Source organism: Melopsittacus undulatus, chromosome 4 (assembly GCF_012275295.1).
Source record: "Melopsittacus undulatus isolate bMelUnd1 chromosome 4, bMelUnd1.mat.Z, whole genome shotgun sequence".
In the NCBI taxonomy this organism is placed as follows: Eukaryota; Metazoa; Chordata; class Aves; order Psittaciformes; family Psittaculidae; genus Melopsittacus; species Melopsittacus undulatus.
Window position 1 is genome coordinate 82,631,932 of NC_047530.1, and position 27,598 is coordinate 82,659,529.

A 27,598-nucleotide genomic window follows, 5' to 3' on the forward strand; every position below is an offset into this window, starting at 1 on the left:
ACCCCCAGTTGGCACGAATATTTGGATGACTGACAGGCAGGAGATGCTTCCACAGATTGAGATGCACCATTAAAAAGCAGGGTCATCTGTTGAAAATGAAATAATTATTTTCATAGACGTATCATGAATTCCTTAATTCCTGCTTTTATGAGTTACCTTTTCTGCCTATAAGCATCTATAGCCATTCCTGACTAATGCCCAGTTAGCATGTCAGGTGTTGGGCTCAGCTACTCCTAACAAATGAAGGTTTGTGGAAGAATCTGGCTTGCCTTTTAAATGTGAAGTGAGGGGTCAGGATCCTCCATTACATACCCAGTAAACCAGTTTCAAGATGTTGACAGCACACGTATTGCTTTCCCCATCTTCTGTAAAACTTTTTGTTTGGAAAGTGAAGCTTGTGTGTGCGTGTGACCTTGGAAACACCTGGCAGAAGTTGGTCCAAGGTCTTGGCATTTATTCCTTGTTGCACAATGACAAAAGTTGGCCAAAGATTTGGGAGGGGGGCAGCTGGTCGTGATGCACAGCCCCATGTTGAGTAGAGTCCTGGTTTGGGGATAATAATGCAGCAACAAGAGAGCAGTATCAGGAGAGTAAGTGCACAATGTGGCAGTGGGAAGTTTTAGAGCACCTTATTCCTTCTTCATTGGGAAACCCATCTTGTTGGGGAGAGCCTGCCCTACAACAAACTGGCTCTGGCCTCATTGACAACCAGTGTATAAGCTGGGTGTGTTGGCAGCAGCTTCACAGCATGGGCCCATCTCAGGTCTTGTCTGTACAGGAGCTTGACTGGCAGAAACACAGGATTGGGATATGGTGTGAGGGCTCGCCCAGGAATGCAGTTGTCTTATGGCTGCATAATTTTGCTCTGTTTGGAAAGAGGATTAAAGTGGCATGAATAAATGAGTATAAATACTAGCTGATCACCACAATAGACAGGTTTTACAAGAAGCTGTCCTGCTTGCTTGCAGCCAGGACTTGGTGTGATCCATGTTCCGGCTTGGTGAGAGCTGCCCAGCCTGATGGTGCCTCTTGAAGTGCTGGCCTGCACTGCTGCACCTTTCCATGGCATTTGCACCCTTGTAACCACACTGACTTCTTGTCTGCCTTCTCCCTCCACCAAATAAGTCTACATTCATCCTCTCAATCTGTCCCAGGAAACAGCCGCTGGTGTTACATATGTGTAGAGGGTGGGTGGCTGCCAAGAGCAGGCTGGAGGATCTCCTGCACTCCCTGTGGTTTCTCCTCTCACCCTGTGTGTCTCTGCAGAACATGGCTTCGTTGGCTACTCTGAAGAGCTTATGTTCAACAACACACTGCCAGACTACAGCCAAGGGGAGTCCTTCTTCACCGTTTTTGGAGTGTTTTTCCCAGCTGCCACAGGTATGGTTGTTTTATCCTCCCCCTCTTTCCCTCCAGTCACACCCTGGAGATGAGCAGAAGCAAAGGCAAGGTGAGCAGGACAGTACTTGGCCATAGCAGACTCATGTGGTTGGTAAAAAATGCTCAGGCTTTCCTCCAGCACCTCAAATTTTACCCAGTCTTGTTCTGGTCACTTGAATGTGCTCTTCTGTCTCTCTGTGGTCAGAAACTGCTGGACAACACTATGGGTTGATGGAGTGGTATAAATCGTTCCCTGCCAAGGAAAAGGCTCGGGCATTGGTCTGACCCAATGCTATCAGGTCACAGGGTTATCCAGCCTTTGTAAAAAGACTGATTTATCTTATCAGATAAGCTTATGACTTGATTGCACTGGGAGGGTAGGAAGAACACAGGAGGGCTTTCCTTATCACAGGCAGATGGCCAGGCTGGGCTGATGCCATTGCTCACGGTACTGACCACCACTCTGCACACTGTCACAGATGCATCTTTGCATGGTAGCAGAGCTCACCTTTATCATCTTAATTGAATACCTTAATATTATTAATTCCCTTAAATTACTGGGAAGATCCATGTCCACTTTCCAAAGCTTCGACTCTCCAGTGGGAATAAAATAACTATTAACTGAAGTTACAATACCTTTTGTTGATGCTGTTTTTAAGCTATAAAAAGTACCGATTATAAGCAGTTTCCATAGCAATGAATCATTGGATTACAGAATGAATTTTCAGAGGATTAGCTCTAATTGACTCAGTGGAAGTTGTCCATAGAATTGTGGTACAGAGAGACAAAATAAAGGGTTTTGTGAAGCAGATGGGACTGGAGGAAGACTGATGGCAGAAGTTGTCGTCAGGTGCATCCAGTGCAGGACTTCAAATTTTCCTTTGAAATCCTCTCTCCCAGCTTATGAGGCTGGCTATTGCCTTGCTGTAGACATCCTCCTGGAAAACTTACCTGCTTGAACTATTGGCACCATGGAGAAGCTGCTTTGTTCTTTCTACCTGGCCCAAGCGAGGCCCCCAGCCAAAGAAAGAGACCTTTCTCATGAGCCCTGCCTGTGATGCAGGAAAGCATTTTTTTCCAGCTCCCTGGTTATAGAAGAGGAATAGTTACAACAAAGCTGTGCAGAAAATTGCAATGATTAGCCATGTTAAATGGTTCTTCATCACTGCTAATGCTTGGCTGTTAGGGAAGAATGCCAAAGCTAATAGATATAATTTATTTAAAGCCCTGGCCGCCTGTTGCTTTGTTAGTTAGCAGTAGTAATACCAGTAGTAATGTTAAACATTCTCTGAAAATAAAGTTTGGGCTAATGTGTAATTACTTTGGTTGCTGCACAGCTTTTTCATGTGTACTTTTTAATTGCTTGGTTATTTACAGGATTTAAGTTATTCCTTTGGCATAGCAGTGCCAGTGGTACCATATAACATTGCTATTGCTCTTGTTATTGCTGTTTGTAGCACTGTGGAGTTCAGGAGCCTCATAAAACACAGGGCTGTGTTCAGTGCTCTATCTGGAAGAACTTGTGGTGTGCTTAAGAAATATTTATGGTGAGCATCAAGGCTTCTGTGCTGCAGATCACAACTGGGGAGCCCAGTGAAATTTCAGCAGCTCTGGGAATAAAGCTCACAACTCCCAGGACTGGGACAGTGGCTGAGGGCTGATTCCCCCATGTCCCACCTGACCCATGCTGGCTTAATTTGCCTTCTTCTCCACTATGGGGGTGTGATGCTAGGGCTGAAGAGGGGACTCTGAGTTTCTCAATGTCCCATATACTGAAGCAGAGCTGCTTCCCACTGCATTCCAGGTGCTGCTTGGGTGCAGCTTGAGCCCGCCAGCAGGACAGGCGGTCCACAAGATTGAAGATGACACTTCAGGGATGCATTTGGCAGCAGAATTAATAGCAGGCTGGAGAGATGCGATAGGATTGCCAGTGCCTCTGGTGCAGGGCAAGCAGTGTGATGCAGATTGTGAGTAAGCGGCTGTGTCAGACTCCAGCAACTCCACATGAAAGGGAGTGGCAGGGACATGTGAACATCACTCCCAGGTTATCACCTCAAGCCTGTGTTCCTGCTCCTGCCCAGCATCATCCCCAAGTGGTACCTATCTCTGCTGGAATCCCCACAGTGACCCAGCTGGAGCACTGGAAGTGAAATCCTTTGTGTTAACAGAAATCTGGGGAGGGTTTCAGCAAAACAATGTTTAGTTTTGAGGGGTTACTTCAAGACAGTTTGAAACATTTCTTTGACCCCCAAAAAAACATTCTGTTTATCTTTAATAAATAAATGTTCTGTTTGCTCTTCTTAATTTTTAGCATATGCTAGTTTACAATCTAAGATAATGTTTTGATAACAAAGGTTTTTTAAAAAAGTGTTTAGGAAATTGTGAAACAAGATGTTTGGGCCTTTTTGGTATGAAATGTTCCTCTTTGAAGTGAAACTGTTTTGATCTCTTTGGGATAAGCTCTTTCCTCTCTCTGAAATGGTTATCTGAATGCAACTGATGTAAGTTTGGTCTCTGGGATGTACTGAAAAGTGGGTTTAAGTTGCCCTTTTCCACCAGAAATAGCAGTGAAAGGGAAACTACGGAAATACTGTCTAGTAGCTGTAAAACCAAAGAGTGGCAGCCACTTCAGGAAAAGGTAACAGGACCTGAGGGAGACCCTTGACAGACTGAATGGGCAGGAGGAGCAGCTGAGTGTGCTTCAGCTGCAGGGGATGGGATGGTCGTGCCAGCCTTTCAAAGACCGGTAGCAACATGCAACTTCTTATGAGCATCCTTCTTGGACTGCTTTGCTCCAGGTCAGGTTGCTTTCTCTGTTTCTCTGTATTTTATTGATACAATTCTAGTAGTGCAAGTGAAGTTATCCCAGTTTTATGGTTGAGCAGTAGTAAGCAGAGGTTGGTCTGTTTGCTTCCTGGGTAATAGCTGTTTAAGCCATTTCAGCTGCATATGCAGTGTAGCTGGCTTTATTCCATCAAGTTTGTAATTTAATAATCAAGAAGTAGCTGAGCATTCCAAAACATACCTCTAGAGCTGGTTTAAATGGGAGTGAATGGGCATGGAAGACTTGTATTTGCTGTCTTCAATCAGAAAGACTAACTTTTTGATGTGAACATAAGCCCTATAGAGATTCTGTGCATTAACCAGATGTTTTCCTTTGTCTTTGTAGACACCTTCTTGATGCACATACTTTGCTGCTGCACTGTGATATGCAAACACCCAGCCGCTTGTCTAGCCAGGGCTTTGCACGGGGAAGGAGTCTTGGGAGCTGCCTGCCCATGTTCACCTCCTGGCAGCAGCCATGCAACTATCAATGCACTTTTAAAATGAAGTTACATGTTGTTTCTGTTGTGCAGAGAATGTTTTTCCACTAAATCCCTGAGGTTTCCTGTCTAATGAAAGGAGTGTGTTGTCATGTGATACAAGAAAGTAAGATGATGTTTGAAGTGGTGTTAGTGGAAAATATCAGTGTACTGAAACCAGTTCTGAAATAAACAGTATTTGGCATTTGCAAAATGACAGCAAATGGATTTAGAAGTTTTGGGCTAAGCTATTAGATGATGTAAACTGGCACAACTCCATTGAAGTCAATGGAAAGATGCCAGTTTACATCAGTGGAGAATGTGGCCCTTTAAAAAAGTCAGCTACAATTCTTATCTAAGATTTTCCATTCTTCATGTCTTGGGTGAATTAAAAAAAGAAAACAAACCCAAAACTTTTACATTTTATAGCAAATTCACTGGAAAATGCATTGGGTGTTTGTAGGTAGTCATATGTACAGTTGTAAACCATGGCTGGTGGAGTTAGAAGCCAGAGCTGGTGGTGATGGTTGTGCCTAATGTACAGTGTAGGTGGTCCCCTTGTGCAGATATCCAGCCCCTGGATGATGCCCAGGACTGGATTATGCTGGGAATAGCAGCAATGTAGAGACTGTCTCAGCTATAATTTCCTGGCTGAGTTGACGTTTTTTCATGCTTCCTTGTCCAGAAGCTTTGTCATTATCTGCTGCTGTCTGAGATAATAGACAGTGTGGAAAATCCAGCCTGCTATCTCATTGAAACAGAGAGGTGGATAATTTTCTCTGTGGACAACCTGCAGATATGACTGCTTGAGTTCAGAATAGATTGGCCATTTCCCTAGGGACAGGTCTGTATCTGGAGGAAGGAACGTCCCAACTTCTCTGTGTCACTGAATTTTACATGCAAGTGGAGGGTTTTTCTTCTGTTGAGTAGCTAGAGTCTCTGGAAAGGCTGTTTGTGGCTGCTCACAAGTCAGACCGGTTCTTTGGCAGTCGGTGGCAGAGGCTATGGGTGGTGAAGGTTGCTTGTTTTGTTTGAAAACTAACCAGGTTGTCCTTTCATTGCAAAGTGGGGTGGACAGTGTGCTGCTCACAAAAGACCTTGTCAGTACAGCTCTTTGGCAGCTCTCATCTTGTTCGGAGAATTACTTTTGGGGAGGTGGTGGACAGGTGGCTTTGGCATTGTCCATGCATCTGTACTATGAGATTGTCCATATTTTTGCACTGATCAGTTTAGAGATGAACTTGCAACACAGAGAAGATGGCTTTGGCCTGAGTGGCTGAGAAATCTGTGTTGGTTCCCTCTGTGGTGGCTTTGGCCTTTGGCAGTGGAAGCCATGAGACTCTGGTGATCTCTTGGAGATGCTGACAGAAGCTAATGGTGTGCACTGGCCTGGGTCTGACCCCTAGCTGCTGCCAAGCAGGAGGTCAGGCACTGGTGTCAAGATCCTGTTTATGTGGGCTCTGGCAGGTCATCTCCTGGCTGCTCCTGAGTACATGTGGGTCTGTGGAGGGAGGCAGTGAGGCAGCCTGGGCTGTGCAGTCATCGCTGTGCTGATGACTCACGTCTTTAGCTTTTTTCATATGCAGTCCAGCAAACCCCATTTTGGTGTTTCCCCAGTGCTTTGCTGAGGCAGGAGTTTGGATGAGGAAGAGGTGAGTCAAGCTCAAGCTGGAAGATTCAGAGGTGGTGCTAGATGTTTGGGAAACTTGACCAAGAGGCACATGAGATTAACAGCTGTCCTGACAGTAGTTTGCACCCTTTGAAAGAAAAATTCAGAGTATTCTTAACTTTCTGCTTTGCCCCTGAATTGCAAAGTAGCGTGCCACCTAAGAGTGCTTCTGAGAGACTTCATGTAGCATGATGTTTGTGGCCATTTCCACCAACTTCTGCCTTCCTGACTTTTCTCACCTCCAGCTAAGTTTATTGCGTAGCTGTTTAAAAGAAGCAGTGCTTGGAAGCTTTATCTGGGGGAAAGCATACCAATTGACAGGCTTTTAGCAGGGCTGTTCAGAAGTACATCCATACAATAATCTTCCAGGAGAAAATTAAGGACTCATTTTGATTTGCAATGTTTTCTATATGATGTCAAGGATTTAAATCTGCTCTGAATCTGGAAAACAGCTCTTCCAGGAGCTGAAGAATGCCAGGGGCCCATGGGGACCGGGGAGTGGCTGTTGGAGCTCTGGCTATGTGGTGGAGAGGAGGACAGAAGAAAGTATCTGCTGAATGGAATGATCAAGGGGGAAAAGAAAAGAAGATCAAGGAAAAATATTAATAATGAATAAATAAAGACCTGGATGCTTAGCCAATGTGTTTGGCAACATGTGAGTGCCTTGTGCTCATTAGCTTGATCTTCTTATGGCAGCACAGTGAGGAGAAGAAGTGTTAAAATTACCATCAAGCAGACAGGGAGATGGAGCTGTAAAGATGCACAGCAACACCTGGGACAGAGCAGGGAGATGAGCCCCTGTTCCTTGATTAGCAACCCAGCTGTTGCTCCCTATTGTCAGTCTATCAGTAGCGATGGTCTGTAGGGAAGGCATCCATCTGGCTGGGCTGGGTTTGCCCCCTTTATTCTGGGATTTATCCCATGGCTCCTTTCTACCCTTTGTCAAGGGAGAAAACCCTTCCAAGCAGCAATCAATGAGCTTTAAAATGCAGTGGGATGTTGCTGCTTTAGAGATGTTGTCACTCAGATGTGCCGCCTGGGAGCCCTCATCAGTCTTGTGCCCTCGGAAAATGAGGGATGACTGCTGGACTTGGCAGCTGAGTGGCAGAACGATGTGCGGTTGGTTCCCTGCTGCCATGGCTGGCAGATGCTGCAAGTGCTGTCATGCTGGCATCTTTCCTCTCATTGTTGTTCTGTGGTGATCTCACCCCAGCTCCCAGGGACCATCCCATGAGCACTGCTGGCTGCCACCTGGCCCATACGCCTTTATGAAGATGTTAGTCTGATATCTGAGGGGTGGGCAGAAGTTAATGTCTTAAAAAGACTATTCTGTCCTGACTTCAAATTGTCCGGATTCTCACCAAATCACAGATTTTTATTTTTATTTTACTTTATTTTATTTTATTTTATTTTATTGTTCATTTATAGCAGATATCTGAAGTCTTCTAGGAAAAGTTTTCAGATAATGTGACAAGAAAAGTTGTGTTTTCTTGGCAAATCTGGTATGACTCCTCCTTTAAGTATGGGCAAAGCCTCACAACCAGTTTGTACCTTAGGTTCCTAGCCTCAACATGCAGACTGTAATCCATTGCTTCATCCTGTCTCCCTTTTTTGCATCTTAGATGGCAATTCTTTAGTTTAAGGACCGTTCCTGATTGTACAATACCCTGTACTCTGGACTAAAATAACAGTTCAGTACTTTATTCTTAGTCCTACCACATGTTTTCTACATGCTGCTGAGACAATCACTCGTCCTCTCAGCGCTTCTTTTTCCTATCTGCAGAGGAGAGATAATGCCTACTTCCAAAGCAGATCCCTTGGCTGGAAGGTGCCAGCTACGTGCTGAGCACTGTTATTCCCTCTGCTAAATGCACATGTGATTGTCATTAAGCACAGACAGGACAGGCCATTTTGTAATGGTGGTTGTCCCCATGAATGCAGGGAACTGTGAAGGATCTGGTCTGGGGGGGTGGTACCACTTGCTGAATGCACTGCTGTGATGAACGGTAGCATTTATCTTTTCAACAATTGGACAGCACTGTCTTCTGTGAGGTTTGCACTAAGATAAAATGGGGTTTGTTCTGTTTCCCCCCCACCATTGTTCAAATTGGACAAAGGGTTCTTTGTAGATGTGATATTGGTGGCTTGCTTCAAAGACATGAACAGTTTATTCCCAAGCATCCATGGAAACCAATATTTGTGTGTTTGGCAGTGCAATGAAGTGATATTGTTACTGGTTAATCAGTTAACTGATTGATTAAATTATATTACATATTGTAATACCTATTATATATGCTATAACTTAGATTAAATTACATCTATACAGGTGTGATGGCTGGGTTCAATATGAGTGGAGATCTCCAGAAGCCTGCTACAAACATCCCCCTGGGGTCTCTGGCTGCTATTGGCACCTCGTAAGTCATTAACTGGGAAAAATTTACTCTTTGGAGACTGCCCTGGATGTGACCAATCTATTTGATATTCCCATCAGCCTTTTATTACTAAACCATCTGGAAAATTAAAGGCTGGCTGTCATTCAAACTATTATCCATTACAACCACCTACTCTGGGTGGGTTAGAGAAGAGGTTTGTTAATGCGGATGTAATCAGTCTTTCCTTTGCTGGGTGGGATCTGTGTTGGTGCTAGAGCAGTTGTGCTGCTGCAGCCTGGCTGTCCCAGAGCAGGATCAAAGTTCTCAAAGGCCTGGGGTGTGTGATTTTGTCACTTACTACTGTTGATTTTGAAGTGCTTTATTTTTCTATATAAATAGAAAATATTAAAAAAAAAATAAAAAATACTATTTTTAATGGGAAAATGGAGCCAAGACAGGTGAGATGACCCTACAAGGCCAGGGGAGTGCAGGAGCCCTTCATCCCCAAGCAGTTATCTCCCCAGGAAATTCTGCTTTCCAGGAGTAAAATAGTTACATATTAAAAAACCCCATAAACCTCAGTAGGTTTTCCTGACAGTTTTCGTTGCCACGTACACTGCTTTTGAAATTATTATTTTTAATCGTGTACCAAGGTTCAGACAGAAAGGATCTTCACAATGTAGAGGGATTCCTGACAAAATTGGTGCTTGTTTGAAGTGAGGGGATTCTGTAGGATACATAAGTATCACAGATGGATGGCCTGTGACCATTTACATCTGTGCTGTCTGGGCTTTGCAGACAGACGGGATTATCCCTTCACCTGAGTACTGGAAAGGCTAGGGATACCAGAAGAGGATCATGACCCGGGTTGTAGAGCAGGCTGGCTGTGGTGTTTAATGTTACTGCCAGATGAGGGGATCTCTGTACCTGCACAATCATAGAATGGTTTGGGTTGGAAAGGAGCTTTCAGGGTCATCTAGCCCAACCCCCCTGCAATGAACGGGAACATCTTCAACTAGATGGGGTTGCTCAGAGCCCTGTCCAGCCTGACCCTGAATGTCTCCAGGAATGGGGCATCTACTGCCTGTCTGGGCAACCTGTGCCAGTGTTTCACCACCCGCATCCTAAAAAAATTATTTCTTATGTCTAGTCCGAATCTACCCTCTTACAGTTTAAAAACATTACTCCTACAGGCCCTATCAAAAAAGTCTGACCCCAGGACTGGGTTATTCTCCCCTGCACACATCAATAGTGGAGGTAGCTTCCCCTCAGGGGTACTGTAAGCTCATGCTGCAACTGTTCCTGGTACATAGTAGTGGGTAAGACACATGGACTAGTGTTAAATTAATTCCTGAGGCTAAATAGTGCAGGAACAGGCCATGCAGAGTGATTGAAGACCCAGCCTCCTGATACTTGACTGTCTTCTGTCTCTCCTGATGAGCAGAAATACCAATGGTTTTATCTTACTGGGAAAAAAAGACTGTATTTTTATTGTTTGCAGGTGGTTTCTGTACATGGTCTTTGTTTTTTTGCTGGGAGCCATTTGTACCCGTCAGTCGCTTCGCTATGACTTCATGATAGCAGAGAAGGTAACTTCTTCAAATAACCCAGTGTAGTTTTATATAATGGTGCTTTCAAGTGGCCATCTGCCTCCCTGAACAATTGAACTTTCCAAAGCCTAAGGAATTTGAGTACACATCCCTCATAGAAATTCAAGGGATTTTCCCATTGCAAATCTCAGTGTACAATTATTTGTATAATTTTGCATTCACCAGCATGTCCACTAATGCTGAATCTTGGCATAATCACCCAGCAATAGCTTTAAGAGCTAAAATATGTTAATAGGGTCTAATGATAAATGCTGTATTTTATTCAGTGTTTCCTTTCTCTTTGGTGAAAGCTTAGATCAAATTGAAATCTCCAAAGAACCCTGCTGCCTATCTTTACTAAGTCAAGCGAAGCTTACATTTCCGCATCTAATGGGCTATAATTGCAGGGCCAGCAGTAGGATTATTAAACTTGAGACATTCCACATAGGTTTATATACATGAGGGAGGTTTGCAGTGTTACAAGCAATGAACCTTACCATTTCAGGCCTTGAGAAAGAGAGCAAAAGATTTTGCTGTGTGCTGTTGTCTTACCTTAGATGGGATATGGAAGGCCTAAGTTTCTGTTATGCAGCATTATCTGGAATCACGGGTTCACCATGTTTGACACTATTTCTTGTGATTCATTTAAAATGGAGATGTTTGTCATTCATTTAATTTGTAGCATGGTTTTAACCTAAAATGTAAATTTGAAAATCTGCCATTGTTTTCTTTCTAAGTAATTGTAGCTCTAGAAGTCCTCCAGCCCCCCAAATAAGCTCCATATTATTGGTGGGACTCCTGCTAAAGTAAAAAATCATCTCTGTTTCAGGGAAAAAAAAGAATTAGCCTACCTTCTTTAAGGCAATGTCTTTGTATGTTAATGACCTAGTAGGTGAAAAGTACAGTAACTAAAAGAATCAGCTTTAAATGAATCCACTGAAGAGACTGTTAAAGCTGTGGTTTAACTTCAGAACCCATGGGGTTGCGGAATGGATGAAAAATCTCACACTAAAGAATGTGAAGATATTAAATATAAAAAACATCCAACCCAAGCCCCCAAAGAGCAAATTCAGTTTCCTTTTTCCCTGAAATGGAACAAAACAGTGGTGCAATCCCAATATTCATGTTGCTTCTTTGAGTTTTTCCAAGCTGCTTTAGATTTTAATGACTTTGTTTGAAGAGAGAGAGGCGGGGAGAGATTATTACACATCCAAATGCTCCCTTTCTATCACTCACAGGTGAGCGAGAGCTTGGCTGCTTTTCTCCCTTACAATACTTGTTTGGCTTTTGAAACATAAAAATGAGATTCAGTAATTTCACTTCTAATGAGCTCCAAGTGCCAATTTCTTACAAAGTATTCACGCTCTCCATGCTCAAACCCCCCAGCAAATCCTTTCATCAGCCTCGGTGAAAAGGACTCTTCCCCTCTTCCCCTGATTTGAATGCCAAGTAGTACATTTAAATGCAAGCATTTTTTTTGGCAGCTAAAATAATATGTGGTATCTAGCACAACTGTTTGTGTCTTCCAAGTATTTCTCAAGGCAGGGCATGATTAAAGGAGAGGGAAGATTCCCCATCGAGTCTCTGTCTGTTGGTCTAGTGAAAACTGATAATTGCTTATCTTTGCCTCAAGTTTCTTCTGTCCCTCAAGATAAAGTTCACAAGGCCAAGAGGACTTCATGGGGAAAATAAATGTCGTGGTAGGAAGTTTGTGCTATTCTGGACCACAACATTAATTTTATGTGCCTTTACCAAAGAACAAGCATTTTATGGCTTTTTATCCGATCTCCTCTTTGCTGTGTGCAGATTGTATATATGAGGAAAAGGCAAATATAGCTTGAATCATCTTTAGCCATGTACATTTTTGTAATTCTTTCTAACACAGCATGTGCCACCTGACTTCAACAGGGGCAGAAGCTGGGAGGGGCCATGTTTGTTTAGACCTCATTTTCCATGAGAGGAGGGCTGGGAGCAAACAACATGTGCAATGCAGCGGACCTGCATTCAGTGATGTCCTCTGCCACAGATGTCTGTCTGGATCTCCAGCAGCTTGCTGCAGTGGAGTATAGGCAGGATGGGTCTGGACTGAAATTTGGGGGTATTATCCCTGCCTGGTGTTTCTGTTGGTGTTACTCCTCACAGCCTTGCCTTTCTCCGGCTGGCTGCTGGTTGTCAGACATGTATGGTCTTGCAGGACTTGGGGATAGCTCAGGCGACCCCAGACCTTAGTCTGCTTGGCTCTACCTGCTCATGTCCTTACACCATGGCACCAGGAGCACTTCCATTTCAAGGCTTTCTTGAACATTGTTCATATTGTGGGGTTTTGTGTATTTGGGTGGGGTTTTTTTAGATATGCTCCCTGTGTTTGCAGCACTGAGGACCTGTGCAGAGGGACCCCAGTCCTCATTCTGTGTGATAGTCCATGAGCTACCTTACTTTCCCTCCACGCCTATAGGAGATGCTCCCAATTTGAAAGGGGGCTCAATAGAAACCAATAATAAAATCAGCCTTGTTAGCACTGTGGCTTTAAAGATTTAAGTTTTGTGTTGGCCAAAGGAAATTCTTTTCTCATTGAAGACAGGAAAATAAGGTCATTGTATTATATCCTTCAGAACGTATTTTTTGAGATGCCATTTGTTTAAGTGGCAATTTTGATTTGGTTTTACTGTGGTTTCTTTCAGGATTGGTTTTCCCCTCTGGGACCCAGGGGTTTGTCTTCCTGTTTTGGATGGTTGGAAGCCTGGGCAGCTTTTCCTGTATGATGAGCTCTGTATATAAGTGATCTCTCCTGAAATAAACTCACTTCCAGTTACTTAAGGGGAATCTAATAGCTGCTGCTTTGATGCAATTGCTCCAAGTGGCAAAGAATTTCTTGGATATGAGCTTGTCAAATGGCTCTGTCAGTACAGGATGTTCAGTATTAAATTACTTTTATGGGATAATTTTCCTGTATTAATTGCTTGCACTTTATACCACGGACCAGATAAATTGCTGCTTTCCCAAGGCTCACTCTGTTCATTTAGCAATGTTATAAAATACATGTGATCTTTTAAAATACGTGCATTTAAGACTGCTCGGGGGTCTTTAAATAACAACATAATCAACTTCTCTTCTCTCTGCTTCCTCTAGGTATCCTTGGTGGGTTTCTTGTTTCTGCTAGGGTTGTACATCTCATCATTGGCCTCCTGTATGGGAGGGCTATATGGAGCCCCCAGGATCCTGCAGTGCATTGCCCAGGAGAATGTGATCCCCAGGCTTGCTTTCCTTGGACATGGGGTTAGTCACCCTTTCTCTGAGATTGCTGTCAAACCTTCATCTGAAGCAAAACTGCTGACTTGAGAAGCCAGGATGACTATGTGTTTATAGGGTGAGATGGGGGATGCATGCAATGCAAGGAGGGGAAGGCTTAGGTCCTGGTACCTTATGCATCTGCAGAAAAGCCAGGGAATGGATGGTTTTATTGTAAAACCAAGAGGCCAGCTGCCTGCAGTCCTTTCCCTGCCTGTCCCCTGTGCTGCACTGCCTCTGTCCCAAGCTCTCCCATGGGGCTCCCTTGCAGGAACAACCCTGCTTCACTTTCAACGTCTCATTCACTCACCTCTGTGCTCCAGCCCAGGGCTGTCTGTCCTACCTCTGTGCATGGATAGCCCTTCCTGGGCTGCTGTCAGTCCCCTCCCTCCTTCAGACCCACTTCTGTGAGATGTCCCCAGTATAACAGCTACTTATGAAATAGCTTTGCCCATGGGGATTTTTGCCAGTGCATTATTTATGCTGCTTCTGACCCTAACCTTGACTGAGGCAGGTTCCTAGCTCTTCTCTGCCCCCCTGTCTGGGGAAGAAGCCTGAAGATTTTGTCCAAGCATGTAATGAAATGGTTAGTAACTACCTCTATCATTTTTTCCCTTTTTCTTCTTCCATGCACATTTTCCTTGAGCTGTTCTTACCCTCTTTGGTAAGCTCATAGCTGAGTATGTGACTAGTTGTGGCGCTGTGGTTTCAGCCTGCATGCAGTGGAGAAGAGGACACTTCTTTGTAAGATAAGGTGCCTTTTGAACACTATAAAATAAAACCAAACAATAGATTTGAAAAGTTAAGTTAGAGGGCTGCTAAGCTTGAGATATGCTTTGAAACAGTCTTGTTTTGAATATGACAAGATGCTTTCCATGTCCTCACAAATAATCCTCATTCACGTGAGATGTTCTACTGAGATCAACCAAAGTACCAGTCACTAAGGACTCTGTGGTCTTGGACTGTACATTCAGCACAAACTACTTTTTATGTTCTTCCTTCTTCTAAAAAGAAAGTAATTCCATCGCTCTCAATAACCTGCAGTACCTTGCCGCTGTCTCTCAGTGGCTGGGAAACCTTACAATGTTTTACTCCTTCAGAGCAGCTTGCAAACCAGAAATAAAATATTTTACTATATTGGTATTTCTGAATGTTTTAATATAGTTAAATGTTTTATAATAATTTTCTATCTTTTTTATGTTTCTCAAAGTAATTTTCTAAAATTAAAGTCATAATAGAAGCAATAATAATAATAAATAGTAAAAATTGTAGGAGAAGCAGTAATGACAGCAAAAACTTCCAGTTCCTGAAGGCAGTTGTCAGGTGATCCCAGAACAGGCTGTTCTCCACTTGGCAACCCTTGTGAAATTCTCAGGGATTTAGTAAATCTGACTACAAAGTTTATTTCCTCTCTTTCTGTCTTTATGTCAGATTATCTGCTCTGAACTTTGTCCAGGCAGAGGGCCATGATGGGCAGGGCTCAAAAAGAGGTGAGAAATCAAAGGCAGATCACTCTTGCTCCTTCCTTCTTTCTGCCACATTGAAGGTTGTCTAGATTGGTTTATGGATAGTTAACAAGTTTAGTTTGCCTTTACCTATCTGTTCTACATCAGTTCTTTTCTGTGGTTCAAGAAAGCATTGTAATCATCAGGTGATGGGAAGGACAGGAGTGTTTTCTGTGCAGTTGAACCTAAGCTTAACTTAGAGCAGAAGAAAAAGGAGCAATTTCCATTTGAGTTTTGTGTTTATTAAAGAATCACATGAAGTAAGAGAAAACCTAAGATGTTTTGTAAGGTCCCTTGTAAGATGTTTTCAGCGAGGTCTTTATGCACAAGCTTCTTGGGCACTGAAATGTCAAGAGTGCTTGGCCCAACATAGGGCATGTTATACTTAGGTGAAGGCTCAAGTCTTTTCATCCCTGATGCCCTTTGCTTTGTTTCCCTTTTTCTTCTGCTTTCCCTGCCTTCACCCCACCCCAAGGAGGAGAACAGGCAGTGTTTCTTCTGCCTTCTGATGCATTCCCAGCATCACTGGGGGCTGACTCCTGCCTTCTAGCATCCTCAGCTGCCTAACCTCTCTGCTGCTTTCCTCCTGCCACTGGGCTGAATGCAACTCGGGTGGATGAAAAGAGGGAAACCCCAAGTGCAGAGGATCAGCAGACCATGAGTTTAGGTCAGCCTCATGTCAGGGCAGGGCCAGAAGCTGCTGATGTGAAGATGGCGCTGCTCAATAGAGGCAGAGCTTCTTTGAATGTGTCTGGCAGTCAAAGCCTTGTAGGTAGGCAATGATAGAGTCCTGAAGAGAAATTACAGACAAGCAGTTAACTCTCATTAATGCGTTTTATTGCCAGACGTCTCATAAGCCTCGCAAATCTTTCTGAAGGTTTATTGCTGCTTTAATGACATTATTTTACCATGGAGATACGGAGTGAGAGTGGATGAATTTTCCAAAGACAAAGCTTGACTAAGGCTCAGAGGTGAGGTGGAAGCTCAGCAGCTTTTGGCTTCCACTCTGTTCTTTTATTTATTAAGCTGGTGAGCCTCTGCTTGCACACACATGCATGAATTTCATGACTAAGGGAGTGCTGCAGACCACCCAGGTAACCACCCGTGGCAGCTAAGCAAGTGGGGAATCCTCAAAGCAAGGCTTATGGTTACTAGCTTTAAATGTAAGTTTGTTTTCTTTATGAACTAGAAAGGACCCAACAAGACTCCAGTGGCTGCGATTTGCTTGACGAGTCTCATCACCATGGCTTTTGTCTTCATTGGGCAAGTGAACGTTCTTGCTCCCATAGTCACCATCAACTTCATGTTGACATATATTGCTGTAGACTATTCCTATTTCTCAGTCTCCTTGAGCTACAACATTCAGCAGAAACCTGACAAGACCCAAGTGGAAAATGCTAGACCTGCTCACCCTTCACAGCCTTTAATTTTCAACAAGCCCTCTAGCCATGCAGCAGATGGAATAATTCAAAGCAGATCAAATGGCACCTTGCTGGAATTCTCAAAAGACATGGACCAGCTTTTTAAACCATTTTGTAGTGAGCCAGGTGCTTGCAAAAATGAAGCAGCCAAGAATTTAACCCAAAAGGTCAAACAAAAGAAGGCAAAGAAGCCAGCCAAGCAGACATTACAAGACAGCTTTCTGCTGGATCTCCATCATGATACTCCCTCAGCTCAGTACGGCTGGGATGAGACCATAGAGTCCCACAATGACACGTGTGAGGACCTGGCTAAGCAGGGCTGTCGGTATGATGCAGGTCCATGCTCATCATCCCCTGTGGATGCCCAGCGGACAACCAGGCTGCTGGAGCAGGGAGAGCAGCTCTGCAGTGAAGTGCCAGTGCTCTCCAGCCAGAGAGGAGCAGGTAAGGGCTGTAGCAGATAAGACATCTCTGTGTTCACAGGAGAACAGCTTATAACCTTAGCCCTCCTGATGCTTTTCTGAAGGCAGGTGTGAAACTAGCTTTATACAGGGCTGTCATTCAGTGATTCATAGCAGTAATATCATTTATTCCAGGTGAGGGTAGAGTTCATCGCAGTGCATCACAGAAGTTCCAATGCAATTTCCTATGGAAGATTAATCACAGGAAAGCAGGCAGGACTATATTTAGTGTAGAGTTGTTTACTCTGTGCTCATTATTATACATATGCATGCTTAACACTGCACATTAAAAGGTTTTGAGTATATCTTGGGACTTACTTCATCCTGGTGGGGGGTAGGAGGGAGCTGTGTGAGTCTAAAATTGAGGCTGTCAAAGTGCAGTGGATCCTGGTCCACAGGAGGAATCTGTAATTCAACATCCACAGCTAAGAGTCTGAATTTGCTTTGTTGGTGATCTGGGTGTTTGATAACTTTGCATTTGCTTCAAGTTTGTTATCTCAGTGCTGTAGAGGTTTATCAGCAAGTTTTCTGTCCTGTTTTATGGCTTTTATTTTCTAGCATTTCTTACTTCATTTTGGAGGTTTCAATTTTACTCTGTCATATCTAACTGTGCTCTCTTTATCTGGAATCTGATAATGAAAGTCAGAGAAAAAAAAACACATTTTAGGTCCATTCTAAGTTTTTTTGCTGTTTTTGTTTGGTTTTTTTGTTGGTTTTGGGTTTTTTTCATCTTTTTTCTTCTTTCTTTCTCTCCCCCCCCCCCCCCCCCCCCCCCCCCTTATCTTCTGTAGAATCATCTATAAAGCAACAAAATCCAGAGCTGGGAATTCAACAGTTACCAGAATCTTTGTACTCCAGATTCTGCAATCACTGGGTTTCCTTTGCTGGTGTAAGTAGTTGTCTTTTATTTTGAGCACTGATTTGTGATTGTAGAAAACAGAAGGAAATTCATCCCTTACTGCAGTGTAATACACTCTAGTACTTTAAAATGGCTTTTGATTCTAACATCCCAGATCACTTGGATTAAGTACTCAAGGTACCATGCATCTAGCAGTTCTAATTCAGAGAAGGTGAGATGGTGTATTAATTAGAACCACTGCAACAACAGTAAAAAAACCCAACCCACCCAACCCCAAAAGAACCACATTCCAAGACTGGCATCTTAGGACTTCAGAGATGCATGGCTGGCTGGGAAAAAAAACAGTGTTCCTTTTTTCACTGTGTGCCAGCCTGCTTTTTCTTGCTGTGGGATGGAGTGAGACATCAGCTTCAGTGCTGTGTTGTTTTTATTTATGAGCCAGTTTCTGCAGGCTCAGGGTGGGGTTTCATTAGTGCTGACCTCCTAATACCAGCAGCCCAGCTGTGAAATTCCATCTTTTGAGGGAGGAAAGTGTAGCATTCTTCCAGCATGTTACTTTAAAGAATAAATAACTTCTAAATAACTTCTGTCTCAAGCTGCTGTGGAGTTTAAGACATTTAAATTTAACTTGGAAAGATGGATTATTGGGCAGATGAGAGGAAAAGGGTCAGATATGCATAATGAATGAACCATATGGCCTTACTGCATGAATGGGGATTTCCTGGCAGTGTGTAAAATATAACAAACCCATTCAAATGACACACTGAACCCTTTAAGTTTAATTCTCAGATGGAGTTTTACACTTTCTTTTCAAATTTGCTGCTGCTTCCAGCAGCCAACTCCTGGTGAGGGGTCCCACTGGACTGCAGCACTGGAGTGGGATGGATGTAGAGGCTCCTCTCTAGCGATGACATCTTTAGAAGGCTGCACATGGATGCTGTCTCTGGCCTTGGTAACTAAGGGAGTTCCCAGGCATATGTCATTGAGGAGCGGTCAGCTCTCTGCCTTTGCAGGGGAACTTACTTATGGAGATGACTGACATGTTCATTAAAGCAGATTTGATTTTCTTTCAACTGGGAGGAGGTTGCATCAGAGCTGAGGAAGGATCAAAGGTGCAAAATGAAATCAAAGAAGCAAAAATCAGATGCATTTATTCATCCTGGCTCCTTTTCCCTCTGCTCTCTCTCTTGAAGTTTCACCAGTTGTGTCAATCTGGACTCATTCAGAATCACAGAATCCTAGAATAGTTAGGATTGGAAAGGACCTTAAGATCATCTAGTTCCAACCCCCTGCCATGGGCAGGGACACCTCACACTAAAGCATGTCACCCAAGGCTTTGTCCAACCTGGCCTTGAACATTGCCAGGGATGGAGCATTTACCCCTTCTTTGGGCAGCCCATTCCAGTGCCTCCCCACCCTCACAGTAAAGAACTTCTTCCTTATATCTAACCTGCGCACACTGCTGGCTCATGTTCAATTTCTCGTAGACAAACACCCCCAAGTCCTTCTCTGCAGGGCTCAGAGCTTTTTTAGCTCTTTCTTTGCATGCTGCCCTTTCCTCTTCCTAAGCTTGCCAATGAAGATGTTACCCCTGCCCCCATAATTATGCCCCTTCAGCCAAACCTACTACCTGAATTGGTAAGTGTCTGGATACTCCTCTTAGAGTAGTCCAAGCAGAGACTCTTACTGCCTCTAGGACTCAGGGTAGCTCAGTGAAAGCTACCTCCATGCTGCTGAAGATGACACTGTAAACCTGTGCTGTCTCTCCTTTTAACAGTGAGCCCAAATGAGGCTTCTTACCACACAAGAACCTCATTACCAAGAAACCTCAGCCATGCCATACCAAGTCTTTTCAGATAACACTGGATAGAAATGCTCTGCATGTGGCCAAAAGCCACACACTGTGGAGTGTTTTGCAGTCAGGAGATGACCTGGTTCCCCAGGGGTCCTGCTGCATCACCAGCCTCAGCCACCAATACCGAAGAACATCCAACTGCCCACATAGTTGCAGCTGGCATTGTTGTGCAAAGAGAGTCCCTGTTGTGTCCCATCCTGGGACATTACGAGGGAGATGCCTAAAAGGAAACACTCATAAGGATAATTCCATGTGGCAGCATCCTGGGTCCTGACTGTGTATGTCTCTTACACAACACTGCCAAGAAGTCCGAGAAAGATGGAGATGCAGAGATGCCATTCAAGTACTTGTCTTGTATGCATTTAAAACCAAGATTCAGCATTTCTGGAAAACCAAACCAAACAAAAACACAACAAACCCAGCATTTATTTATACTCTCATAAGAACTTGAAAGATCCAGCCCTGCCTCAGTTCTTAAAGAATTTCTGCTAGAGTGGCAATGCAAGCTCCTCTTGCCAGGTTGAGGAACAAAGTGCCCTCATGGCAGGGGGGTTGGAACTAGATGATCTTAAGGACCTCTCCAACCCTAACTATTCTATGATCTATGAAACTGCTGACCCAGTGTCAGGCTGTTTCTGAAGGTTCATGGTGATACCCAGGCACCTGTACTGCCAGCTCTCCTGTAGGGCCAGAGCAGGAGGTCAGAGGAGCCCCTGGGCTGTGCAGGAAAAGAACTGTCAGGCTATCATTACCACGTGAGCTTACAGACTCTGAGATAACCCCAAAGCATGTCTTCCCAATAGGTGATCGTGTCCCTCATCATAATGTTTGTGATTCAGTGGATCTACACCCTTGTCAGCCTGGGTGCAGCAGTTATTGTGTATTTCTACATTGGCCAAGTGAGCCCAGGACTCCCCCTTGGTGAGTATTATTTTTTCCTGTATTATTAAATCTGCTTAAAAATTCATTAAGCTTTAATTTAACTTAATGAGGGATTGAGACTCTGGTGTTTAATATGCAGGCGACATGGTGAATGATGAAGTTTTGTTTCTTTGCTAGTTTCAATAAATTTTTTCTCTATTTTTATATTGGATTCTAACTGTAACTAACATTGGCTTGATAGTTTGAACATTGTGCTTATTGCGTCATTATAATGTACTTGGAATGGCAAAACAAGATACTAATACTGAGATTTAACAAAGGTGGCAGATTGTAAATGTGTCAAAGCAATGAGAAAAATCTGCTGTAAATACGTTTTAATAAACTTAATCTAAACCCCCCTGAGAAAAAATGGGAATTATGACAAGTATCTCATTAAATCTCAGCATTCCTAACTGTAGAACAAGAGAGCCTTTTAATTCCAGAACTAAACAGGTTGACTATGTTGGGAATGTAATCTGGGAAAATACTTTAAGGCAGAGGGTATTAAAAAGGTCTGTTCATGTGATCGGCTTAAACAAGTTCAAAATTAAACAGTGAAGCACATTCAGAAGGAAGCTCATGAGAGCCTACAGCTCCTTAGCACAGCCATGGGAGGGGTTTGTGTTGGTCTGTGTCTCTGAAGGGTGAAGGTGATATGCACACAGTGTGCACATACTCATGTACTTATGCATACATACACATGTAGGTGCATGCATCTGTAAGTACCTGCATGTGTGGATGTGCAATTTTTTGTCCAAGACGAGAAAAGTCAAAAGAGCCTAAGTTCATGTGCCTTTTAGGCAGTGCAGAAATAGCTGCCCAGGTTTATTTAGGTGAAAGATTATTAGGCACCAGGTAAGTAGGCACTAGATTTCAGAAACCGAGATGATGAGAAACAAAAAACTAGTTGTCACTCAGTAACCATCAAAACACAGCTCAACCATTCTTCTCCTTCTACTCTTACGTGACTTATTTTCTATGTATTTATGTGGAATAGTAGTAAAGAGCTGAGATTATGGATAGTACTTGCTAATTTGTATCTTTTGAGATACAGCTAGTTTTTAACAGTGTTTTACAGGCCCACATATTAAACAAAACACAAATTACATTTTCAGACTTTGGACTTTGCCTTTGTGTATTCATAGTATTATATCTCTGTTATCTGCTTTTGAAATATGTACCAAAAATGACTTTAAAAAGAATTTCTCAGTCAGTATGTAGAGGATTTTGGAAGGTGATCTGAGAAATAGCAACATGATTAGATATTTTTTCTTGGTTTATTTTGTACATGCATTCCCATGCATGCAGTAAAACAATGCACAGCAAAGAAAAAGTAGAAATGAACCCTCAAAGTTCAGCCTGATGTTTATTTGGCTGTGAGTGAACGTTGCTTTGTGGTCACGTGGCATCCAACAGTCTGTGAGCATGTTCTCCAGAGGACTGAATGACCCTTCTGTCTGTAAAGGGTGGGAGACACTAGCTAGAGAGATGCTTTGGATTAAGGATTAGATGAAGACCTCTGGAGCAGAAATACTTTTCCTCTTCTCTTTCTCCTCAGCAGTCTAAGCCAGCAGGAGCTGCTGGGTCTCTAATCTCCTCCCTGTCCCTCAGCACAAACTTCTGCTGCTTTTAATGCCAGCTCTAGCACTTCCCTGCCCCTGCAGTGAGCCAATGCAGGAAAATAGCTACAATGGGATCAGAAGAAATCAGTGTTGATATAATAAGCTAAGATAGCTCTCCAAGGGGTCAAACACGAAGGAATGGATGGTGAGACCACAGCCACTCTGGCTGAGATCATCTGAATGGCTCCTCTCTTCTGCCTATCCCTGCAGTGTGAATGATATTTGCAGTCTGAGGAGGAAAAGGTACTGCAGTGGGTGTCCATGCTGTGTGTATGGCTTTATGGGAGTTTAACAAGCCATTGGTCTGGGAAGGGATAGCTGTTCTCCATGGGGAATTTGAGTTCATTTCTTGACAGTGGCTTAAAAGCCACAATATGTGGGAAGACTGCAAGAGTGTTCTTACCATCATGAAATCTTTGGATACTGAAGGCTTATAACAAGCATGTTGGTTTGAGATTTTATGCAAAAAAATCAGTGGTGTAATGCTATTACGAGAGAATTATCAATGTACTGACTTCTTGTGCCTTTTCTCTGTAGGAGCAGCAGCGAATTTCAGCTTCTTTGGCTGGATTAAGTCAGTTTTGATCACCTTGTGCAGGTCAGTACCAGTCACTTGGCAGTGAGAAAGGTGATGATTGTTGTTCCAGTGGCCCACTAATGTGCACAGAGAGGGGTAGAAGAATTGACTTGCCTATTACCTTAATCAGTCTGTCTGGCTCTGCTTGCATACTCATTCTCACTTAATGGTAAAAATTACTCCTTGCTTTCATAAGCCTTGCATATGGCTGGCCACATAAGTGAGTGAGAGTCTCCTCTGTCTTGTGTGTGGACACGTCCGCTGATGTCAGGTATCTTGGTGCCTGAAGGTTGGTGCCTGAGCACAGACCCTTTTGAGGTCTGTGCTCAACCTCTATGGCTCAGATTGAACAGGAAAATCTGGTAGGAAATGAGAAATGGGAGACTGCATCTCTTCCACCACCATTTCTTGAAAGTAAATTACTGTGGTAGTGGTGAAACATGCACTCACAGCAGCTGTGCTCAAGTTTCAGTGAGGGAATTTGGGAGGAAGTTGCAATAGCTACAGGGCAAAAACCGTAAACAAAATCTTCAGTGAAGGAACCATTCAGTATTGAGTTTTCATGGGACTGCAGTAGCATTGTCTTGGAGTTTTACTTCCCAGAACCTTAAGATTTTTGTTTGGTTGGATATTAACTAGATTTGTTAATCTGTTTTGATGCTATTAATTATTAATTCCATTATGTTTGTGTTTCCCATAGCAGGGCACGACCATCTCTGCCTCTGCAATGCAATGGAGTTTGAGGTTCTCAGTGTATTGGGTTGGGTTTTTTGTTGCAGTGTGTGATCACTGTAATTATCATCTTCATCATGGCTTGACTTTGCAAATGAAGATTTGGGAAGGGTTTTACCCATGCTTACTACAAGTGCGCTGATGGCTAAAAAGGCCAGTGAGGGATAGGCAAATCTGGTTGCAGAAAGCACAATGAAAGGTCTCCTTGGGTGGTATAGCTGGGGCACGATTCTTTCTACATTGCCTTTTCTCCTCAAGACTAAATTTGCCTGTGTTCTCAAAGGAGACAATGGCATTATGTATAGTGTGTCTCCAAGTCTCCCGATTGAGGGTCAGGGTGGACCACTGATGGTAATCAATATGGCCAAGGCTAAGGTGTTGTTTCAGGGAGTCCTTACATGTCTTCTTTGGGGCTCTTCTTTTGTGGCAACTGGTGGCAAGCTCACCTGCACCATAAGGAGATTATCACCATCCTCACATTACCATTGGCGAGTCAGAGCTTAAGTTCAGCAGTTCAGCTATCTGGGAAGCATTATTTCCTCAGATGCCACGATCAACAAAGAGATAGACAACAGAATAGCAAAGGACTATAGAGCCTTCAGAATTATACAATTATACACCATACAAGAGTCTGGTGCGATAAACGCCTGAAGAAAAGTACAAAGATTAGTGTCTATAGAGCCATTGTACTGCCTACTCTTTTATATGGGTCTGAATCATGGGTTATCTACCGCCATCACCTGCAACTCCTTGAACGCTTTCATCAGCGCTGCCTGCATACAATTCTAAACATCCATTGGCCTGACTATGTGTCAAACATTACTGTCCTTGAGCAGGCAGGGGTCACCACTATCGAGGCCATATTGCTGAATTGCAGCTGTGCTGGACAGGGCACGTCTCTAGGATGAAGGATCATCGCCTCCCTAAGATTGTGCTTTACAGTGAGCTTGCCACGGGTTCACTGTAATAAGAACTACACAAGATGAGATGCCAGTCATTGTATGTGCAAATTTAATGGCTCCTTTAAAATAAATGAAAGTCCAGGCACTTAAGTACATTGGCATATGCACGTTGGCACATGCCTGTCTTGCCAGCTTCTGCCTTTGCCCACAGTCTCTATAACATGGTCACATGGCTTTGGAAGCAGAGGTGGTTTGGGAGAAAAGCTGGGGCTGGTGGGACCTCTCTTAGGTCTCTATGGCAGGTCATTTTAGCTTGGTGCACCTCCTGATTGTCTGTTGGCATGCCTCAGCCCTGTCTCCTGCCCGTTTTGAGAGGTTCCCCACAGAAGGCTGGTTGAGATGTGAGGCTTCGTGGACAATTACTGTGTATGGAAAAGACAAACTGTTCCTTTTGGAGAGGCAGCCCTGCTTCTTGTGGGTAGAGGTGCAGTTGTCGCAGGGCGATTTATCTTATGGGTTACCAGACTGACACAGTCCTCAGAGCTTCATTCAGTGCAATCAATGAGGAACGATCCTGGCAAGGGGGGCTGAGTGGGGAGCTGGTGAGTGCCCAAGGCAGAAACGGACCCTATTTGTCTCTCCCCAAGTGCAATCTCTGGGTCATCCAGCCAGCTTGTTTGCCTTATCTTAATGCTCCTGCTCATGCTGGTACAAAGACAATTTTGGCTCTGTTTGGGAGTCAGGTGTGTCATTTTGAAGCTCACCTTTGCTACACTGCAAGAAAGTGCATTGCAGTAATTTACAGGTTTTTGTTCTGATCTTTTTTCTTGAAATCCAGGCAAAGTATTTTAATGAATTGGAGGTAAAGGAATCCCATTAGATTGCAAGAGAATTGGAGGCAACCAAGGATCCTTGACACCTCTAAGGCTCTTAGGTGCTCAGTGAGGTCTGAATTGGTGCTACTAGCTCTTACAGTTTTGATTTGCAGATGTGGAATAAGGTTTTCTTAAAATCAGCCTCTGGGACAAAGAAATTGACGGAAGATCTCCTCTTTCATTTAAAAGAGTTACAAAAATAATTGTACATTAAAGCCTAGGAAACTCTAAGAAGGGTCTTTTTCATTGATCCTATGATTCTATGATGAGAAATATTTCATGTTCCTTCTTCTGCACAGTGTGGAAAGTGTTTGCCATAGCCAGCATCCAAAGAGGAAACTTACTTGTTAAGAAAAATATATGTCTTCCAGTGTTTGCTGGGGGAAGGGAGTATATTTTTGTGTGCCTTCTAAGAAGAAGGTTTTCAGAGTATCTCTATGCCTCCCAAGGGCATTGGGAAGGACTTAGTCTCTTCTCAAAGTGCCCTGCCTTGTTTGCACAGTGGAGAGCACGACCGCTAATGGATGTCAAACAAGGGGTGATGTAGACGCTTCTGCTTCTCTGTTTGCAGAAGAAGGCCATCTCCCAAGGAGCAGATCGTGGTGACACCGTCCTTTGCAACAGTTGGCATGGAGACCACACAGCTCACCGAGGAGAATGCAGACTTCGCCTCACGGGACCGCTATCACCAGTCCTCACTTATCAGCAGAGAGGAGTTTGGGAATCGTTTCCATTAAAGGACACAGAAAAGAAATCAAGCCGTCACTTCAAAAAGCATTTGGAAATGACAGTGGCTGCCACAGTGCCATGTGAAATACTTGAATATATATGAAAAGGATGTGAAAGGTTATTCATATATTTGAGGCTCGTTTGTTTATGCAAACTACAGCCTTGCTGGGTTTCAAATCTTATCCAAAATGGGAAAAAAAATGCAAATGAAAGAGCCATTCCAGGGAAGTGATGAGTTACTGAGGACAATATAATCCTGTTAAAGAATTCAATTATAAGCGCTATTGAGCTCTAAAGATCATTGCTGCTGTAAAAGCGTGCAACACCCCATTTCAGATGTCCTCTGGGTGACCAAGGACGCTTTATGCCTGACAGTGGTGACCTCACCAGCAGGAGCCAGTGCCCCATACCCAGCTGTGTGCAATGGATGGATGCAGCCTTCCAGGTCAATTCACTTCTCTCAGCATGAATTTGCCTGCTTCTGATACAGTAATTTTCTACCTCAGCATTTCAATAACTAAGGCCTTAGAAAGTACTTTAAGGCATTAGACAATAGGCCGGAATCAGTGGCAAGTAATTACGAAATACATTCACAACTGGAATTGCACATTTAAATGCAGTAATGCAGTATAATGACCTCTACTGTAAAACTGTGAAATTATGTCTTAGCAGCTGTTCATAGTGATTTCCCACATCTTTTCAGATGTGATAGCTGGGACCTGACAGCGTAGCTGGGTCCAAATAGAGTACCTCTTGGCTGAAGGAGTAGACGGTTCAGAAGTGCCTTAACAAAATATGTTTAGCCTCATCTTTACTTAAAGCCTATCCCATAATGAGCTCCTACAAGGAGCCATTCCTCCTGCTGATGTGATTTGGGATTTGCAGAGATTCATATGGGGATTTCCTGTGCAGACCTGTGTGTGAGCAGTTGCTGTGGGGCAAGGTCTAATATGGACACCCCTATCACTGTCGCTTCTGCTTCCCAGGGAAAAACCCCTCTGTTGAGAGCTGTTCTGCCTGCAGGCAGCAGTCTTGGCAGGGACTTACAGAGGTGCAAGAGAGGGGTCTGGGTTGAGGCATGCCACAGCACCACAAATCAGTTCTGATGCTACCAGGAGGGGGAAATCTCCGCCTTTCCCTTTGTTTCATCTCTAATTGTTTCAGCCTTTAGATTATTTAGATTATTAGTTTATTTATTTCTCTTTCTGTGCAATAAAAGCTCAAGACACAAGGAACTTCTGTCTGTGCTTGCTGTGGTTGCATTTGACGCCTTTGAGCACCATTCCACTTGCCAGCACTTGGCACCCTGGTGTTACCAGCCATGGGGGACTCTCTCCTTCCCATCTTGTGGTCTGTCCAGTTGCAGCTTTGACTCTTCCAGTTTTCTTACAGAGGGAGGCAAAGGAGACTTTCTGCTGTGATGAAGAGAGCAATCCTGGTGCACTGAAGAAAGTGAACTAATTTTTTTAAGGTTGCAGGTCTTTACTGAGTGTTTCTGACCTTAATTATCTCAGTAGAGGCAAGAGGGAAGTTATGCTA

General features: G+C 43.6%; 1 protein-coding gene across 1 annotated transcript in view; it reads left to right on the forward strand.

Moving 5' to 3' along the window:
• SLC12A8 (solute carrier family 12 member 8) overlaps positions 1 to 27,278 on the forward strand; it is a 49,085-nt gene extending 21,807 nt beyond the window's left edge. The window contains exons 5-13 of the mRNA XM_031053465.2: positions 1,267 to 1,380; positions 8,678 to 8,765; positions 10,225 to 10,312; positions 13,442 to 13,588; positions 16,295 to 16,970; positions 17,779 to 17,876; positions 20,505 to 20,622; positions 22,782 to 22,842; positions 25,902 to 27,278. Coding sequence (XP_030909325.2) covers positions 1,267 to 1,380; positions 8,678 to 8,765; positions 10,225 to 10,312; positions 13,442 to 13,588; positions 16,295 to 16,970; positions 17,779 to 17,876; positions 20,505 to 20,622; positions 22,782 to 22,842; positions 25,902 to 26,067 — 1,556 coding nt within the window. The 3' untranslated portion in view covers positions 26,068 to 27,278. The remainder of the gene's footprint in view (positions 1 to 1,266; positions 1,381 to 8,677; positions 8,766 to 10,224; positions 10,313 to 13,441; positions 13,589 to 16,294; positions 16,971 to 17,778; positions 17,877 to 20,504; positions 20,623 to 22,781; positions 22,843 to 25,901) is intronic.
• Positions 27,279 to 27,598: the final 320 nt, after the last annotated feature.